Here is a 22,024-nt window from a genome sequence, read left to right as displayed (position 1 = left end):
TCTGTATAATAATACTGATTATACTCTGATAATGGTCACACCGCTCTGTATAATAATACTGAGTATACACTGATAATGATCACACCGCTCTGTATAATAATACTGAGTATACACTGATAATGGTCACACTGCTCTGTATAATAATACTGATTATACACTGATAATGGTCACACCGCTCTGTATAATAATACTGAGTATACACTGATAATGGTCACACCGCTCTGTATAATACTGAGTATACACTGATAATGATCACACCGCTCTGTATAATAATACTGAGTATACACTGATAATGGTCACACCGCTCTGTATAATAATACTGATGTACACTGATAATGATCACACCGCTCTGTATAATAATACTGAGTATACACTGATAATGGTCACACCGCTCTGTATAATAATACTGAGTATACACTGATAATGATCACACTGCTCTGTATAATAATACTGAGTATACACTGATAATGGTCACACCGCTCTGTATAATAATACTGAGTATACACTGATAATGGTCACACCGCTCTGTATAATAATACTGAGTATACACTGATAATGGTCACACCGCTCTGTATAATAATACTGAGTATACACTGATAATGGTCACACCGCTCTGTATAATAATACTGAGTATACACTGATAATGATCACACCGCTCTGTATAATAATACTGAGTATACACTGATAATGGTCACACTGCTCTGTATAATAATACTGAGTATACACTGATAATGATCACACCGCTCTGTATAATAATACTGAGTATACACTGATAATGGTCACACTGCTCTGTATAATAATACTGAGTATACACTGATAATGATCACACCGCTCTGTATAATAATACTGAGTATACACTGATAATGGTCACACCGCTCTGTATAATACTGAGAATACACTGATAATGATCACATTGCTCTGTATAATAATACTGAGTATACACTGATAATGATCACACCGCTCTGTATAATAATACTGAGTATACACTGATAATGGTCACACCGCTCTGTATAATAATACTGAGTATACACTGATAATGGTCACACCGCTCTGTATAATAATACTGAGTATACACTGATAATGGTCACACTGCTCTGTATAATAATACTGAGTATACACTGATAATGGTCACACTGCTCTGTATAATAATACTGAGTATACACTGATAATGATCACACCGCTCTGTATAATAATACTGAGTATACACTGATAATGATCACACCGCTCTGTATAATAATACTGAGTATACACTGATAATGGTCACACCGCTCTGTATAATACTGAGTATACACTGATAATGGTCACACTGCTCTGTATAATAATACTGAGTATACACTGATAATGGTCACACCGCTCTATATAATAATACTGAGTATACACTGATAATGGTCACACCGCTCTGTATAATACTGAGTATACACTGATAATGATCACACTGCTCTGTATAATAATACTGAGTATACACTGATAATGATCACACTGCTCTGTATAATAATACTGAGTATACACTGATAATGATCACACTGCTCTGTATAATAATACTGAGTATACACTGATAATGGTCACACTGCTCTGTATAATAATACTGAGTATACACTGATAATGATCACACCGCTCTGTATAATAATACTGAGTATACACTGATAATGGTCACACCGCTCTGTATAATACTGAGCATCGCACTCACCTCCGTTTATCGGGCACAGCTACTTTTTTGCTGCTAGATTTATGAGAAGATGAAGAGGAGGATGAGGAAGATGATGAAGAGGAGGAGTCTGAATCAGATGAAGAGCTCGAAGATGATGAGGAAGAAGAGGAGGATGAAGAGGTGCTTGAGCTTCGGGAACGGCGGGATTCTCCCTTGGTCTTTTGATGCTCAGCGGGCGGTGGGCTGGGGACACAGAATACACAACATGATACATCCAAATACAAACATAAGGGACACTATATGTCTTAATGCACACCTCCTCCCCGGGGACCGGAGCCCAGCGCAGAGACAGGGGGACCGGAGCCCAGCGCAGAGACAGGGGGACCGGAGCCCAGCGCAGAGACAGGGGGACCGGAGCCCAGCGCAGAGACAGGGGGACCGGAGCCCAGCGCAGAGACAGGGGGACCGGAGCCCAGCGCAGAGACAGGGGGACCGGAGCCCAGCGCAGAGACAGGGGGACCGGAGCCCAGCGCAGAGACAGGGGGACCGGAGCCCAGCGCAGAGACAGGGGGACCGGAGCCCAGCGCAGAGACAGGGGGACCGGAGCCCAGCGCAGAGACACAGGGACCGGAGCCCAGCCCAGAGACACAGGGACCGGTGCCCAGCCCAGAGACACAGGGACCGGTGCCCAGCCCAGAGACACAGGGACCGGTGCCCAGCCCAGAGACACAGGGACACAGGGACCGGAGCCCAGCCCAGAGACACAGGGACCGGAGCCCAGCCCAGAGACACAGGGACCGGAGCCCAGCCCAGAGACACAGGGACCGGAGCCCAGCCCAGAGACACAGGGACCGGAGCCCAGCCCAGAGACACAGGGACCGGAGCCCAGCCCAGAGACACAGGGACCGGTACCCAGCCCAGAGACACAGGGACCGGTACCCAGCCCAGAGACACAGGGACCGGTACCCAGCCCAGAGACACAGGGACCGGTACCCAGCCCAGAGACACAGGGACCGGTACCCAGCCCAGAGACACAGGGACCGGTACCCAGCCCAGAGACACAGGGACCGGTACCCAGCCCAGAGACACAGGGACCGGTACCCAGCCCAGAGACACAGGGACCGGTACCCAGCCCAGAGACACAGGGACCGGTACCCAGCCCAGAGACACAGGGACCGGTACCCAGCCCAGAGACACAGGGACCGGTACCCAGCACAGAGACACAGGGACCGGTACCCAGCACAGAGACACAGGGACCGGTACCCAGCACAGAGACACAGGGACCGGTACCCAGCACAGAGACACAGGGACCGGTACCCAGCACAGAGACACAGGGGGGAGATCCTGATGTTACACATATACAGGGACCGGTACCTAGCACAGAGACACACAGGGGGGAGATCCTGATGTTACACAGATACAGGGACCGGTACCCAGCACAGAGACACAGGGGGAGATCCTGATGTTACACAGATACAGGGACCGGTACCCAGCACAGAGACACAGGGGGAGATCCTGATGTTACACATATACAGGGACCGGTACCTAGCACAGAGACACAGGGGGGAGATCCTGATGTTACACATATACAGGGACCGGTACCTAGCACAGAGACACACAGGGGGGAGATCCTGATGTTACACAGATACAGGGACCGGTACCCAGCACAGAGACACAGGGGGAGATCCTGATGTTACACAGATACAGGGACCGGTACCTAGCACAGAGACACAGGGGGAGATCCTGATGTTACACAGATACAGGGACCGGTACCCAGCACAGAGACACAGGGGGAGATCCTGATGTTACACATATACAGGGACCGGTACCTAGCACAGAGACACAGGGGGAGATCCTGATGTTACACATATACAGGGACCGGTACCTAGCACAGAGACACAGGGGGAGATCCTGATGTTACACATATACAGGGACCGGTACCCAGCACAGAGACACAGGGACCGGTACCCAGCACAGAGACACAGGGACCGGTACCCAGCACAGAGACACAGGGACCGGTACCCAGCACAGAGACACAGGGACCGGTACCCAGCACAGAGACACAGGGACCGGTACCCAGCACAGAGACACAGGGACCGGTACCCAGCACAGAGACACAGGGACCGGTACCCAGCACAGAGACACAGGGACCGGTACCCAGCACAGAGACACAGGGACCGGTACCCAGCACAGAGACACAGGGGGAGATCCTGATGTTACACAGATACAGGGACAGGTACCTAGCACAGAGACACAGGGGGGAGATCCTGATGTTACACAGATAGAGGGACAGGTACCCAGCACAGAGACACAGGGGGGAGATCCTGATGTTACACAGATACAGGGACCGGTACCCAGCACAGACACACAGGGGGGAGATCCTGATGTTACACAGATACAGGGACCGGTACCTAGCACAGAGACACAGGGGGGAGATCCTGATGTTACACAGATACAGGGACAGGTACCCAGCACAGAGACACAGGGGGAGATCCTGATGTTACACAGATACAGGGACCGGTACCTAGCACAGAGACACAGGGGGAGATCCTGATGTTACACATATACAGGGACCGGTACCTAGCACAGAGACACAGGGGGGAGATCCTGATGTTACACATATACAGGGACCGGTACCTAGCACAGAGACACAGGGGGGAGATCCTGATGTTACACAGATAGAGGGACAGGTACCTAGCACAGAGACACACAGGGGGGAGATCCTGATGTTACACAGATACAGGGACCGGTACCTAGCACAGAGACACAGGGGGAGATCCTGATGTTACACAGATACAGGGACCGGTACCCAGCACAGAGACACAGGGGGGAGATCCTGATGTTACACAGATACAGGGACCGGTACCCAGCACAGAGACACAGGGGGGAGATCCTGATGTTACACAGATACAGGGACCGGTACCTAGCACAGAGACACAGGGGGGAGATCCTGATGTTACACAGATACAGGGACCGGTACCTAGCACAGAGACACAGGGGGGAGATCCTGATGTTACACAGATACAGGGACCGGTACCTAGCACAGAGACACAGGGGGGAGATCCTGATGTTACACAGATACAGGGACCGGTACCTAGCACAGACACACAGGGGGGAGATCCTGATGTTACACAGATACAGGGACCGGTACCCAGCACAGAGACACAGGGGGAGATCCTGATGTTACACAGATACAGGGACCGGTACCTAGCACAGAGACACAGGGGGAGATCCTGATGTTACACAGATACAGGGACCGGTACCCAGCACAGAGACACAGGGGGGAGATCCTGATGTTACACAGATACAGGGACCGGTACCCAGCACAGAGACACAGGGGGGAGATCCTGATGTTACACAGATACAGGGACCGGTACCTAGCACAGAGACACAGGGGGGAGATCCTGATGTTACACAGATACAGGGACCGGTACCTAGCACAGAGACACAGGGGGGAGATCCTGATGTTACACAGATACAGGGACCGGTACCCAGCACAGAGACACAGGGGGGAGATCCTGATGTTACACAGATACTGGGACCGGTACCCAGCACAGAGACACAGGGGGGAGATCCTGATGTTACACATATACAGGGACCGGTACCTAGCACAGAGACACACAGGGGGGAGATCCTGATGTTACACAGATACAGGGACCGGTACAGAGCACAGAGACACAGGGGGAGATCCTGATGTTACACAGATACAGGGACCGGTACCTAGCACAGAGACACAGGGGGGAGATCCTGATGTTACACAGATACAGGGACCGGTACCCAGCACAGAGACACAGGGGGGAGATCCTGATGTTACACAGATAGAGGGACAGGTACCCAGCACAGAGACACAGGGGGAGATCCTGATGTTACACAGATACAGGGACCGGTACCTAGCACAGAGACACAGGGGGAGATCCTGATGTTACACAGATACAGGGACCGGTACCCAGCACAGAGACCATATCCTGAGGATAATACAGACCACAGTCATTATCTGAGGGACAGTATGCGAGGAGGAGGAGAGAGACCATATCCTGAGGATAATACAGACCACAGTCATTATCTGAGGGACAGTATGTGAGGAGAGAGACCATATCCTGAGGATAATACAGACCACAGTCATTATCTGAGGGACAGTATGTGAGGAGGAGGAGGAGATGGACCATATCCTGAGAATAATACAGATCACAGTCATTATCTGAGGGACAGTATGTGAGGAGGAGATGGACCATATCCTGAGGATAATACAGACCACAGTCATTATCTGAGGGACAGTATGCGAGGAGGAGGAGAGAGACCATATCCTGAGGATAATACAGACCACAGTCATTATCTGAGGGACAGTATATGAGGAGGAGAGAGACCATATCCTGAGGATAATACAGACCACAGTCATTATCTGAGGGACAGTATGTGAGGAGAGAGACCATATCCTGAGGATAATACAGACCAGTGTCATTATCTGAGGGACAGTATGTGAGGAGGAGGAGGAGATGGACCATATCCTGAGGATAATACAGACCACAGTCATTATCTGAGGGACAGTATGTGAGGAGGAGGAGATGGACCATATCCTGAGGATAATACAGATCACAGTCATTATCTGAGGGACAGTATGTGAGGAGAGAGACCATATCCTGAGGATAATACAGACCACAGTCATTATCTGAGGGACAGTATGTGAGGAGGAGGAGAGACCATATCCTGAGAATAATACAGACCACAGTCATTATCTGAGGGACAGTATGTGAGGAGATGGACCATATCCTGAGAATAATACAGATCACAGTCATTATCTGAGGGACAGTATGTGAGGAAGAGGAGAGACCATATCCTGAGAATAATACAGACCACAGTCATTATCTGAGGGACAGTATGTGAGGAGGAGGAGGAGATGGACCATATCCTGAGGATAATACAGACCACAGTCATTATCTGAGGGACAGTATGCGAGGAGGAGGAGAGAGACCATATCCTGAGGATAATACAGACCACAGTCATTATCTGAGGGACAGTATATGAGGAGGAGAGAGACCATATCCTGAGGATAATACAGACCACAGTCATTATCTGAGGGACAGTATGTGAGGAGAGAGACCATATCCTGAGGATAATACAGACCAGTGTCATTATCTGAGGGACAGTATGTGAGGAGGAGGAGGAGATGGACCATATCCTGAGAATAATACAGATCAGAGTCATTATCTGAGGGACAGTATGTGAGGAGGAGGAGGAGATGGACCATATCCTGAGGATAATACAGACCACAGTCATTATCTGAGGGACAGTATGTGAGGAGAGAGACCATATCCTGAGGATAATACAGATCACAGTCATTATCTGAGGGACAGTATGTGAGGAGGAGGAGAGACCATATCCTGAGGATAATACACATCACAGTCATTATCTGAGGGACAGTATGTGAGGAGGAGGAGAGAGACCATATCCTGAGGATAATACAGACCCCAGAGACACAGGGACCGGTACCCAGCACAGAGACACAGGGACCGGTACCCAGCACAGAGACACAGGGACCGGTACCCAGCACAGAGACACAGGGACCGGTACCCAGCACAGAGACACAGGGACCGGTACCCAGCACAGAGACACAGGGACCGGTACCCAGCACAGAGACACAGGGACCGGTACCCAGCACAGAGACACAGGGACCGGTACCCAGCACAGAGACACAGGGACCGGTACCCAGCACAGAGACACAGGGACCGGTACCCAGCACAGAGACACAGGGACCGGTACCCAGCACAGAGACACAGGGACCGGTACCCAGCACAGAGACACAGGGACCGGTACCCAGCACAGAGACACAGGGACCGGTACCCAGCACAGAGACACAGGGGGAGATCCTGATGTTACACAGATACAGGGACAGGTACCTAGCACAGAGACACAGGGGGGAGATCCTGATGTTACACAGATAGAGGGACAGGTACGGAGCACAGAGACACAGGGGGAGATACTGATGTTACACAGATACAGGGACCGGTACCTAGCACAGACACACAGGGGGGAGATCCTGATGTTACACAGATACAGGGACCGGTACCTAGCACAGACACACAGGGGGGAGATCCTGATGTTACACAGATACAGGGACCGGTACCTAGCACAGAGACACAGGGGGAGATCCTGATGTTACACATATACAGGGACCGGTACCCAGCACAGAGACACAGGGGGAGATCCTGATGTTACACAGATACAGGGACAGGTACCTAGCACAGAGACACAGGGGGGAGATCCTGATGTTACACAGATACAGGGACCGGTACCTAGCACAGAGACACAGGGGGAGATCCTGATGTTACACAGATACAGGGACCGGTACCTAGCACAGAGACACAGGGGGGAGATCCTGATGTTACACAGATACAGGGACCGGTACCTAGCACAGAGACACAGGGGGGAGATCCTGATGTTACACAGATACAGGGACCGGTACCTAGCACAGAGACACAGGGGGGAGATCCTGATGTTACACAGATACAGGGACCGGTACCTAGCACAGAGACACAGGGGGGAGATCCTGATGTTACACAGATACAGGGACCGGTACCCAGCACAGAGACCATATCCAGAGGATAATACAGACCACAGTCATTATCTGAGGGACAGTATGTGAGGAGGAGGAGAGAGACCATATCCTGAGAATAATACAGACCACAGTCATTATCTGAGGGACAGTATGTGAGGAGGAGGAGGAGGAGATGGACCATATCCTGAGGATAATACAGACCACAGTCATTATCTGAGGGACAGTATGTGAGGAGGAGAGACCATATCCTGAGAATAATACAGACCACAGTCATTATCTGAGGGACAGTATGTGAGGAGGAGGAGAGAGACCATATCCTGAGAATAATACAGACCACAGTCATTATCTGAGGGACAGTATGTGAGGAGGAGGAGGAGATGGACCATATCCTGAGGATAATACAGACCACAGTCATTATCTGAGGGACAGTATGCGAGGAGGAGGAGAGAGACCATATCCTGAGGATAATACAGACCACAGTCATTATCTGAGGGACAGTATATGAGGAGGAGAGAGACCATATCCTGAGGATAATACAGACCACAGTCATTATCTGAGGGACAGTATGTGAGGAGGAGGAGGAGAGACCATATCCTGAGGATAATACAGATCACAGTCATTATCTGAGGGACAGTATGTGAGGAGGAGGAGAGAGACCATATCCTGAGGATAATACAGACCACAGTCATTATCTGAGGGACAGTATGTGAGGAGAGAGACCATATCCTGAGGATAATACAGACCAGTGTCATTATCTGAGGGACAGTATGTGAGGAGGAGGAGGAGATGGACCATATCCTGAGAATAATACAGATCACAGTCATTATCTGAGGGACAGTATGTGAGGAAGAGGAGAGACCATATCCTGAGAATAATACAGATCACAGTCATTATCTGAGGGACAGTATGTGAGGAGGAGGAGAGAGACCATATCCTGAGAATAATACAGACCACAGTCATTATCTGAGGGACAGTATGAGAGGAGGAGGAGGAGAAGGACCATATCCTGAGGATAATACAGACCACAGTCATTATCTGAGGGACAGTATGTGAGGAGGAGGAGGAGAGAGACCATATCCTGAGAATAATACAGACCACAGTCATTATCTGAGGGACAGTATGTGAGGAGGAGGAGGAGATGGACCATATCCTGAGGATAATACAGACCACAGTCATTATCTGAGGGACAGTATGCGAGGAGGAGGAGAGAGACCATATCCTGAGGATAATACAGACCACAGTCATTATCTGAGGGACAGTATATGAGGAGGAGAGAGACCATATCCTGAGGATAATACAGACCACAGTCATTATCTGAGGGACAGTATGTGAGGAGGAGGAGGAGAGACCATATCCTGAGGATAATACAGATCACAGTCATTATCTGAGGGACAGTATGTGAGGAGGAGGAGAGAGACCATATCCTGAGGATAATACAGACCACAGTCATTATCTGAGGGACAGTATGTGAGGAGAGAGACCATATCCTGAGGATAATACAGACCAGTGTCATTATCTGAGGGACAGTATGTGAGGAGGAGGAGGAGATGGACCATATCCTGAGAATAATACAGATCACAGTCATTATCTGAGGGACAGTATGTGAGGAAGAGGAGAGACCATATCCTGAGAATAATACAGATCACAGTCATTATCTGAGGGACAGTATGTGAGGAGGAGGAGAGAGACCATATCCTGAGGATAATACACATCACAGTCATTATCTGAGGGACAGAATGTGAGGAGGAGGAGAGACCATATCCTGAGGATAATACAGACCACAGTCATTATCTGAGGGACAGTATGTGAGGAGGAGGAGAGACCATATCCTGAGGATAATACAGACCATAGTCATTATCTGAGGGACAGTATGTGAGGAGGAGGAGAGACCATATCCAGAGGATAATACAGATCACAGTCATTATCTGAGGGACAGTATGTGAGGAGGAGGAGAGACCATATCCTGAGGATAATACAGACCACAGTCATTATCTGAGGGACAGTATATGAGGAGGAGAGAGACCATATCCTGAGGATAATACAGACCACAGTCATTATCTGAGGGACAGCATGTGAGGAGGAGGAGGAGAGACCATATCCTGAGGATAATACAGATCACAGTCATTATCTGAGGGACAGTATGTGAGGAGGAGGAGAGACCATATCCTGAGGATAATACAGACCACAGTCATTATCTGAGGGACAGTATATGAGGAGGAGAGAGACCATATCCTGAGGATAATACAGACCACAGTCATTATCTGAGGGACAGTATGTGAGGAGGAGGAGGAGAGACCATATCCTGAGGATAATACAGATCACAGTCATTATCTGAGGGACAGTATGTGAGGAGGAGGAGAGAGACCATATCCTGAGGATAATACAGATCAGTCATTATCTGAGGGACAGTATGTGAGGAGGAGAGAGACCATATCCTGAGAATAATACAGACCACAGTCATTATCTGAGGGACAGTATGTGAGGAGGAGGAGATGGACCATATCCTGAGGATAATACAGACCACAGTCATTATCTGAGGGACAGTATGTGAGGAGGAGAGACCATATCCTGAGAATAATACAGACCACAGTCATTATCTGAGGGACAGTATGTGAGGAGGAGGAGAGAGACCATATCCTGAGAATAATACAGACCACAGTCATTATCTGAGGGACAGTATGTGAGGAGGAGGAGGAGATGGACCATATCCTGAGGATAATACAGACCACAGTCATTATCTGAGGGACAGTATGCGAGGAGGAGGAGAGAGACCATATCCTGAGGATAATACAGACCACAGTCATTATCTGAGGGACAGTATATGAGGAGGAGAGAGACCATATCCTGAGGATAATACAGACCACAGTCATTATCTGAGGGACAGTATGTGAGGAGGAGGAGGAGAGACCATATCCTGAGGATAATACAGATCACAGTCATTATCTGAGGGACAGTATGTGAGGAGGAGGAGAGAGACCATATCCTGAGGATAATACAGACCACAGTCATTATCTGAGGGACAGTATGTGAGGAGAGAGACCATATCCTGAGGATAATACAGACCAGTGTCATTATCTGAGGGACAGTATGTGAGGAGGAGGAGGAGATGGACCATATCCTGAGAATAATACAGATCACAGTCATTATCTGAGGGACAGTATGTGAGGAAGAGGAGAGACCATATCCTGAGAATAATACAGATCACAGTCATTATCTGAGGGACAGTATGTGAGGAGGAGAGAGACCATATCCTGAGAATAATACAGACCACAGTCATTATCTGAGGGACAGTATGAGAGGAGGAGGAGGAGAAGGACCATATCCTGAGGATAATACAGACCACAGTCATTATCTGAGGGACAGTATGTGAGGAGGAGGAGGAGAGAGACCATATCCTGAGAATAATACAGACCACAGTCATTATCTGAGGGACAGTATGTGAGGAGGAGGAGGAGATGGACCATATCCTGAGGATAATACAGACCACAGTCATTATCTGAGGGACAGTATGCGAGGAGGAGGAGAGAGACCATATCCTGAGGATAATACAGACCACAGTCATTATCTGAGGGACAGTATATGAGGAGGAGAGAGACCATATCCTGAGGATAATACAGACCACAGTCATTATCTGAGGGACAGTATGTGAGGAGGAGGAGGAGAGACCATATCCTGAGGATAATACAGATCACAGTCATTATCTGAGGGACAGTATGTGAGGAGGAGGAGAGAGACCATATCCTGAGGATAATACAGACCACAGTCATTATCTGAGGGACAGTATGTGAGGAGAGAGACCATATCCTGAGGATAATACAGACCAGTGTCATTATCTGAGGGACAGTATGTGAGGAGGAGGAGGAGAGACCATATCCTGAGGATAATACAGATCACAGTCATTATCTGAGGGACAGTATGTGAGGAGGAGATGGACCATATCCTGAGGATAATACAGACCACAGTCATTATCTGAGGGACAGTATGCGAGGAGGAGGAGAGAGACCATATCCTGAGGATAATACAGACCACAGTCATTATCTGAGGGACAGTATATGAGGAGGAGAGAGACCATATCCTGAGGATAATACAGACCACAGTCATTATCTGAGGGACAGTATGTGAGGAGAGAGACCATATCCTGAGGATAATACAGACCAGTGTCATTATCTGAGGGACAGTATGTGAGGAGGAGAGAGACCATATCCTGAGAATAATACAGACCACAGTCATTATCTGAGGGACAGTATGTGAGGAGGAGGAGGAGGAGATGGACCATATCCTGAGGATAATACAGACCACAGTCATTATCTGAGGGACAGTATGTGAGGAGGAGAGACCATATCCTGAGAATAATACAGACCACAGTCATTATCTGAGGGACAGTATGTGAGGAGGAGGAGGAGATGGACCATATCCTGAGGATAATACAGACCACAGTCATTATCTGAGGGACAGTATGCGAGGAGGAGGAGAGAGACCATATCCTGAGGATAATACAGACCACAGTCATTATCTGAGGGACAGTATATGAGGAGGAGAGAGACCATATCCTGAGGATAATACAGACCACAGTCATTATCTGAGGGACAGTATGTGAGGAGGAGGAGGAGAGACCATATCCTGAGGATAATACAGATCACAGTCATTATCTGAGGGACAGTATGTGAGGAGGAGGAGAGAGACCATATCCTGAGGATAATACAGACCACAGTCATTATCTGAGGGACAGTATGTGAGGAGAGAGACCATATCCTGAGGATAATACAGACCAGTGTCATTATCTGAGGGACAGTATGTGAGGAGGAGGAGGAGATGGACCATATCCTGAGAATAATACAGATCACAGTCATTATCTGAGGGACAGTATGTGAGGAAGAGGAGAGACCATATCCTGAGAATAATACAGATCACAGTCATTATCTGAGGGACAGTATGTGAGGAGGAGGAGAGAGACCATATCCTGAGAATAATACAGACCACAGTCATTATCTGAGGGACAGTATGAGAGGAGGAGGAGGAGAAGGACCATATCCTGAGGATAATACAGACCACAGTCATTATCTGAGGGACAGTATGTGAGGAGGAGGAGGAGAGAGACCATATCCTGAGAATAATACAGACCACAGTCATTATCTGAGGGACAGTATGTGAGGAGGAGGAGGAGATGGACCATATCCTGAGGATAATACAGACCACAGTCATTATCTGAGGGACAGTATGCGAGGAGGAGGAGAGAGACCATATCCTGAGGATAATACAGACCACAGTCATTATCTGAGGGACAGTATATGAGGAGGAGAGAGACCATATCCTGAGGATAATACAGACCACAGTCATTATCTGAGGGACAGTATGTGAGGAGGAGGAGGAGAGACCATATCCTGAGGATAATACAGATCACAGTCATTATCTGAGGGACAGTATGTGAGGAGGAGGAGAGAGACCATATCCTGAGGATAATACAGACCACAGTCATTATCTGAGGGACAGTATGTGAGGAGAGAGACCATATCCTGAGGATAATACAGACCAGTGTCATTATCTGAGGGACAGTATGTGAGGAGGAGGAGGAGATGGACCATATCCTGAGAATAATACAGATCACAGTCATTATCTGAGGGACAGTATGTGAGGAAGAGGAGAGACCATATCCTGAGAATAATACAGATCACAGTCATTATCTGAGGGACAGTATGTGAGGAGGAGGAGAGAGACCATATCCTGAGGATAATACACATCACAGTCATTATCTGAGGGACAGAATGTGAGGAGGAGGAGAGACCATATCCTGAGGATAATACAGACCACAGTCATTATCTGAGGGACAGTATGTGAGGAGGAGGAGAGACCATATCCTGAGGATAATACAGACCATAGTCATTATCTGAGGGACAGTATGTGAGGAGGAGGAGAGACCATATCCAGAGGATAATACAGATCACAGTCATTATCTGAGGGACAGTATGTGAGGAGGAGGAGAGACCATATCCTGAGGATAATACAGACCACAGTCATTATCTGAGGGACAGTATATGAGGAGGAGAGAGACCATATCCTGAGGATAATACAGACCACAGTCATTATCTGAGCGACAGCATGTGAGGAGGAGGAGGAGAGACCATATCCTGAGGATAATACAGATCACAGTCATTATCTGAGGGACAGTATGTGAGGAGGAGGAGAGACCATATCCTGAGGATAATACAGACCACAGTCATTATCTGAGGGACAGTATATGAGGAGGAGAGAGACCATATCCTGAGGATAATACAGACCACAGTCATTATCTGAGGGACAGTATGTGAGGAGGAGGAGGAGAGACCATATCCTGAGGATAATACAGATCACAGTCATTATCTGAGGGACAGTATGTGAGGAGGAGGAGAGAGACCATATCCTGAGGATAATACAGATCAGTCATTATCTGAGGGACAGTATGTGAGGAGGAGAGAGACCATATCCTGAGAATAATACAGACCACAGTCATTATCTGAGGGACAGTATGTGAGGAGGAGGAGATGGACCATATCCTGAGGATAATACAGACCACAGTCATTATCTGAGGGACAGTATGTGAGGAGGAGAGACCATATCCTGAGAATAATACAGACCACAGTCATTATCTGAGGGACAGTATGTGAGGAGGAGGAGAGAGACCATATCCTGAGAATAATACAGACCACAGTCATTATCTGAGGGACAGTATGTGAGGAGGAGGAGGAGATGGACCATATCCTGAGGATAATACAGACCACAGTCATTATCTGAGGGACAGTATGCGAGGAGGAGGAGAGAGACCATATCCTGAGGATAATACAGACCACAGTCATTATCTGAGGGACAGTATATGAGGAGGAGAGAGACCATATCCTGAGGATAATACAGACCACAGTCATTATCTGAGGGACAGTATGTGAGGAGGAGGAGGAGAGACCATATCCTGAGGATAATACAGATCACAGTCATTATCTGAGGGACAGTATGTGAGGAGGAGGAGAGAGACCATATCCTGAGGATAATACAGACCACAGTCATTATCTGAGGGACAGTATGTGAGGAGAGAGACCATATCCTGAGGATAATACAGACCAGTGTCATTATCTGAGGGACAGTATGTGAGGAGGAGGAGGAGATGGACCATATCCTGAGAATAATACAGATCACAGTCATTATCTGAGGGACAGTATGTGAGGAAGAGGAGAGACCATATCCTGAGAATAATACAGATCACAGTCATTATCTGAGGGACAGTATGTGAGGAGGAGAGAGACCATATCCTGAGAATAATACAGACCACAGTCATTATCTGAGGGACAGTATGAGAGGAGGAGGAGGAGAAGGACCATATCCTGAGGATAATACAGACCACAGTCATTATCTGAGGGACAGTATGTGAGGAGGAGGAGGAGAGAGACCATATCCTGAGAATAATACAGACCACAGTCATTATCTGAGGGACAGTATGTGAGGAGGAGGAGGAGATGGACCATATCCTGAGGATAATACAGACCACAGTCATTATCTGAGGGACAGTATGCGAGGAGGAGGAGAGAGACCATATCCTGAGGATAATACAGACCACAGTCATTATCTGAGGGACAGTATATGAGGAGGAGAGAGACCATATCCTGAGGATAATACAGACCACAGTCATTATCTGAGGGACAGTATGTGAGGAGGAGGAGGAGAGACCATATCCTGAGGATAATACAGATCACAGTCATTATCTGAGGGACAGTATGTGAGGAGGAGGAGAGAGACCATATCCTGAGGATAATACAGACCACAGTCATTATCTGAGGGACAGTATGTGAGGAGAGAGACCATATCCTGAGGATAATACAGACCAGTGTCATTATCTGAGGGACAGTATGTGAGGAGGAGGAGGAGAGACCATATCCTGAGGATAATACAGATCACAGTCATTATCTGAGGGACAGTATGTGAGGAGGAGGAGAGAGACCATATCCTGAGGATAATACAGACCACAGTCATTATCTGAGGGACAGTATGTGAGGAGAGAGACCATATCCTGAGGATAATACAGACCAGTGTCATTATCTGAGGGACAGTATGTGAGGAGGAGGAGGAGATGGACCATATCCTGAGAATAATACAGATCACAGTCATTATCTGAGGGACAGTATGTGAGGAAGAGGAGAGACCATATCCTGAGAATAATACAGATCACAGTCATTATCTGAGGGACAGTATGTGAGGAGGAGGAGAGAGACCATATCCTGAGGATAATACAGACCACAGTCATTATCTGAGGGACAGTATGTGAGGAGGAGGAGAGACCATATCCTGAGGATAATACAGACCATAGTCATTATCTGAGGGACAGTATGTGAGGAGGAGGAGAGACCATATCCAGAGGATAATACAGATCACAGTCATTATCTGAGGGACAGTATGTGAGGAGGAGGAGAGACCATATCCTGAGGATAATACAGACCACAGTCATTATCTGAGGGACAGTATATGAGGAGGAGAGAGACCATATCCTGAGGATAATACAGACCACAGTCATTATCTGAGGGACAGCATGTGAGGAGGAGGAGGAGAGACCATATCCTGAGGATAATACAGATCACAGTCATTATCTGAGGGACAGTATGTGAGGAGGAGGAGAGAGACCATATCCTGAGGATAATACAGACCACAGTCATTATCTGAGGGACAGTATGTGAGGAGAGAGACCATATCCTGAGGATAATACAGACCAGTGTCATTATCTGAGGGACAGTATGTGAGGAGGAGGAGGAGAGACCATATCCTGAGGATAATACAGATCACAGTCATTATCTGAGGGACAGTATGTGAGGAGGAGGAGAGAGACCATATCCTGAGGATAATACAGACCACAGTCATTATCTGAGGGACAGTATGTGAGGAGAGAGACCATATCCTGAGGATAATACAGACCAGTGTCATTATCTGAGGGACAGTATGTGAGGAGGAGGAGGAGATGGACCATATCCTGAGAATAATACAGATCACAGTCATTATCTGAGGGACAGTATGTGAGGAAGAGGAGAGACCATATCCTGAGAATAATACAGATCACAGTCATTATCTGAGGGACAGTATGTGAGGAGGAGGAGAGAGACCATATCCTGAGGATAATACAGACCACAGTCATTATCTGAGGGACAGTATGTGAGGAGGAGGAGAGACCATATCCTGAGGATAATACAGACCATAGTCATTATCTGAGGGACAGTATGTGAGGAGGAGGAGAGACCATATCCAGAGGATAATACAGATCACAGTCATTATCTGAGGGACAGTATGTGAGGAGGAGGAGAGACCATATCCTGAGGATAATACAGACCACAGTCATTATCTGAGGGACAGTATATGAGGAGGAGAGAGACCATATCCTGAGGATAATACAGACCACAGTCATTATCTGAGGGACAGCATGTGAGGAGGAGGAGGAGAGACCATATCCTGAGGATAATACAGATCACAGTCATTATCTGAGGGACAGTATGTGAGGAGGAGGAGAGACCATATCCTGAGGATAATACAGACCACAGTCATTATCTGAGGGACAGTATATGAGGAGGAGAGAGACCATATCCTGAGGATAATACAGACCACAGTCATTATCTGAGGGACAGTATGTGAGGAGGAGGAGGAGAGACCATATCCTGAGGATAATACAGATCACAGTCATTATCTGAGGGACAGTATGTGAGGAGGAGGAGAGAGACCATATCCTGAGGATAATACAGACCACAGTCATTATCTGAGGGACAGTATGTGAGGAGAGAGACCATATCCTGAGGATAATACAGACCAGTGTCATTATCTGAGGGACAGTATGTGAGGAGGAGGAGATGGACCATATCCTGAGAATAATACAGATCACAGTCATTATCTGAGGGACAGTATGTGAGGAAGAGGAGAGACCATATCCTGAGAATAATACAGATCACAGTCATTATCTGAGGGACAGTATGTGAGGAGGAGGAGAGAGACCATATCCTGAGAATAATACAGACCACAGTCATTATCTGAGGGACAGTATGTGAGGAGGAGGAGGAGAAGGACCATATCCTGAGGATAATACAGACCACAGTCATTATCTGAGGGACAGTATGTGAGGAGGAGGAGGAGAGAGACCATATCCTGAGAATAACACAGACCACAGTCATTATCTGAGGGACAGTATGTGAGGAGGAGGAGGAGATGGACCATATCCTGAGGATAATACAGACCACAGTCATTATCTGAGGGACAGTATATGAGGAGGAGAGAGACCATATCCTGAGGATAATACAGACCACAGTCATTATCTGAGGGACAGTATGTGAGGAGGAGGAGGAGAGACCATATCCTGAGGATAATACAGACCACAGTCATTATCTGAGGGACAGTATGTGAGGAGAGAGACCATATCCTGAGGATAATACAGACCAGTGTCATTATCTGAGGGACAGTATGTGAGGAGGAGGAGGAGATGGACCATATCCTGAGAATAATACAGATCACAGTCATTATCTGAGGGACAGTATGTGAGGAAGAGGAGAGACCATATCCTGAGAATAATACAGATCACAGTCATTATCTGAGGGACAGTATGTGAGGAGGAGGAGAGAGACCATATCCTGAGGATAATACACATCACAGTCATTATCTGAGGGACAGAATGTGAGGAGGAGGAGAGACCATATCCTGAGGATAATACAGACCACAGTCATTATCTGAGGGACAGTATGTGAGGAGGAGGAGAGACCATATCCTGAGGATAATACAGACCATAGTCATTATCTGAGGGACAGTATGTGAGGAGGAGGAGAGACCATATCCAGAGGATAATACAGATCACAGTCATTATCTGAGGGACAGTATGTGAGGAGGAGGAGAGACCATATCCTGAGGATAATACAGACCACAGTCATTATCTGAGGGACAGTATATGAGGAGGAGAGAGACCATATCCTGAGGATAATACAGACCACAGTCATTATCTGAGGGACAGTATGCGAGGAGGAGGAGAGAGACCATATCCTGAGGATAATACAGACCACAGTCATTATCTGAGGGACAGTATATGAGGAGGAGAGAGACCATATCCTGAGGATAATACAGACCACAGTCATTATCTGAGGGACAGTATGTGAGGAGGAGGAGGAGAGACCATATCCTGAGGATAATACAGATCACAGTCATTATCTGAGGGACAGTATGTGAGGAGGAGGAGAGAGACCATATCCTGAGGATAATACAGACCACAGTCATTATCTGAGGGACAGTATGTGAGGAGAGAGACCATATCCTGAGGATAATACAGACCAGTGTCATTATCTGAGGGACAGTATGTGAGGAGGAGGAGGAGATGGACCATATCCTGAGGATAATACAGACCACAGTCATTATCTGAGGGACAGTATGCGAGGAGGAGGAGAGAGACCATATCCTGAGGATAATACAGACCACAGTCATTATCTGAGGGACAGTATGTGAGGAGAGAGACCATATCCTGAGGATAATACAGACCAGTGTCATTATCTGAGGGACAGTATGTGAGGAGGAGGAGGAGATGGACCATATCCTGAGAATAATACAGATCACAGTCATTATCTGAGGGACAGTATGTGAGGAAGAGGAGAGACCATATCCTGAGAATAATACAGATCACAGTCATTATCTGAGGGACAGTATGTGAGGAGGAGAGAGACCATATCCTGAGGATAATACACATCACAGTCATTATCTGAGGGACAGAATGTGAGGAGGAGGAGAGACCATATCCTGAGGATAATACAGACCACAGTCATTATCTGAGGGACAGTATATGAGTAGGAGGAGAGAGACCATATCCTGAGGATAATACAGACCACAGTCATTATCTGAGGGACAGTATGTGAGGAGGAGGAGAGACCATATCCTGAGGATAATACAGACCACAGTCATTATCTGAGGGACAGTATGTGAGGAGGAGGAGAGACCATATCCAGAGGATAATACAGATCACAGTCATTATCTGAGGGACAGTATGTGAGGAGGAGGAGAGACCATATCCTGAGGATAATACAGACCACAGTCATTATCTGAGGGACAGTATATGAGGAGGAGAGAGACCATATCCTGAGGATAATACAGATCACAGTCATTATCTGAGGGACAGTATGTGAGGAGGAGGAGAGAGACCATATCCTGAGGATAATACAGACCACAGTCATTATCTGAGGGACAGTATGTGAGGAGGAGGAGAGACCATATCCTGAGAATAATACACATCACAGTCATTATCTGAGGGACAGTATGTGAGGAGGAGGAGAGACCATATCCTGAGAATAATACACATCACAGTCATTATCTGAGGGACAGTATGTGAGGAGAGAGACCATATCCTGAGGATAATACAGACCACAGTCATTATCTGAGGCACAGTATGTGAGGAGGAGGAGAGACCATATCCTGAGAATAATACAGATCACAGTATTATCTGAGGGACAGTATGTGAGGAGGAGGAGATGGACCATATCCTGAGGATAATACAGATCACAGTCATTATCTGAGGGACAGTATGTGAGGAGGAAAGATACCATATCCTGAGAATAATACAGACCACAGTCATTATCTGAGGGACAGTATGTGAGGAGGAGGAGGAGAGAGACCATATCCTGAGGATAATACAGATCACAGTCATTATCTGAGGGACAGTATATGAGGAGGAGAGATACCATTTCCTGAGGATAATACAGATCACAGTCATTATCTGAGGGACAGTATATGAGGAGAGAGACCATATCCTGAGGATAATACAGATCACAGTCATTATCTGAGGGACAGTATGTGAGGAGGAGGAGAGACCATATCCTGAGGATAATACAGACCACAGTCATTATCTGAGGGACAGTATGTGAGGAGGAGGAGAGATACCATATCCTGAGAATAATACAGACCACAGTCATTATCTGAGGGACAGTATGTGAGGAGGAGGAGAGAGACCATATCCTGTGGATAATACAGATCACAGTCATTATGTGAGGTACAGTATGTGAGGAGGAGAGAGACCATATTCTGAGGATAATACAGACCACAGTCATTATCTGAGGGACAGTGGACCTCATTCAGAGTCGGTCGTTGCGGCCGCACGGTCGTACGCCACCGATCTTCGGTTAACTACGCATGCGTAAAGTTCGCAATGCGCGTGCGCAAACTAGCCGCTACGATCAGAAAATTCTCTCTCCTTTAACACAGTCAGGTCGGTAGTTTGATTGACAGAATGAGGCGTTTCTGGGTGGTAACAGGGGAAGGTGCTTGAAAACGGGGGAGTGGAGATCCGAACGCAGGCGTGCCTAATTATGCGAACGGCGTTTTATGGGAGTGCATAATTAACAAAGTAGTGTCATGGCACACGTGACATGGGAGGTTTTACACTGACATGATGGTAGTGCTTAAGAGAGGGTATGGTCAACCTTAAGCACTACGACCAGTTCCGATGGTTCCCGATGCTCGCGATTAATCCTTATATGGCCGGAGATGACGTGTAATGCGTACGAGAAGGGGGCGTATTTTTTGTCTTCTGACCGCTTCCTACCCTTGGTCGGCCAGCTAATGATCCGAACTTAGGGATGCAACATGCGAGTGCATCATTTGCATATCCGGCCCCTTTTCCTGTACGACCCTGCGGCCGCAACGACCGACTCTGAAGGAGGTCCAGTATGTGAGGAGGAGGAGAGAGACCATATCCTGAGGATAATACAGACCACAGTCATTATCTGAGGCACAGTATGTGAGGAGGAGAGACCATATCCTGAGGATAATACAGACCACAGTCATTATCTGAGGGACAGTATGTG

The 22,024-nt window shown here is 47.5% G+C and overlaps 1 protein-coding gene across 2 annotated transcripts in view; it reads right to left on the bottom strand.

Annotated features, from left to right (window-relative positions):
- Positions 1-22,024, bottom strand: part of LOC148431122 (uncharacterized) — a 101,531-nt gene that overhangs the window by 36,945 nt on the left and 42,562 nt on the right. For both annotated transcript variants that reach the window (XM_088466317.1, XM_088466318.1), the window contains exon 12: positions 1,688-1,891. In XM_088466317.1, the coding sequence (XP_088322443.1) occupies positions 1,688-1,891 (204 nt within the window). The remainder of the gene's footprint in view (positions 1-1,687; positions 1,892-22,024) is intronic.

The sequence above is a fragment of the Taudactylus pleione genome, unplaced genomic scaffold, assembly GCF_031769625.1.
Source record: "Taudactylus pleione unplaced genomic scaffold, aTauple2 ptg002781l, whole genome shotgun sequence".
Classification (NCBI taxonomy): domain Eukaryota; kingdom Metazoa; phylum Chordata; class Amphibia; order Anura; family Myobatrachidae; genus Taudactylus; species Taudactylus pleione.
The sequence above is the reverse complement of the archived record's forward strand: the minus strand, read 5'-3'. Positions and strand labels throughout refer to the sequence as shown.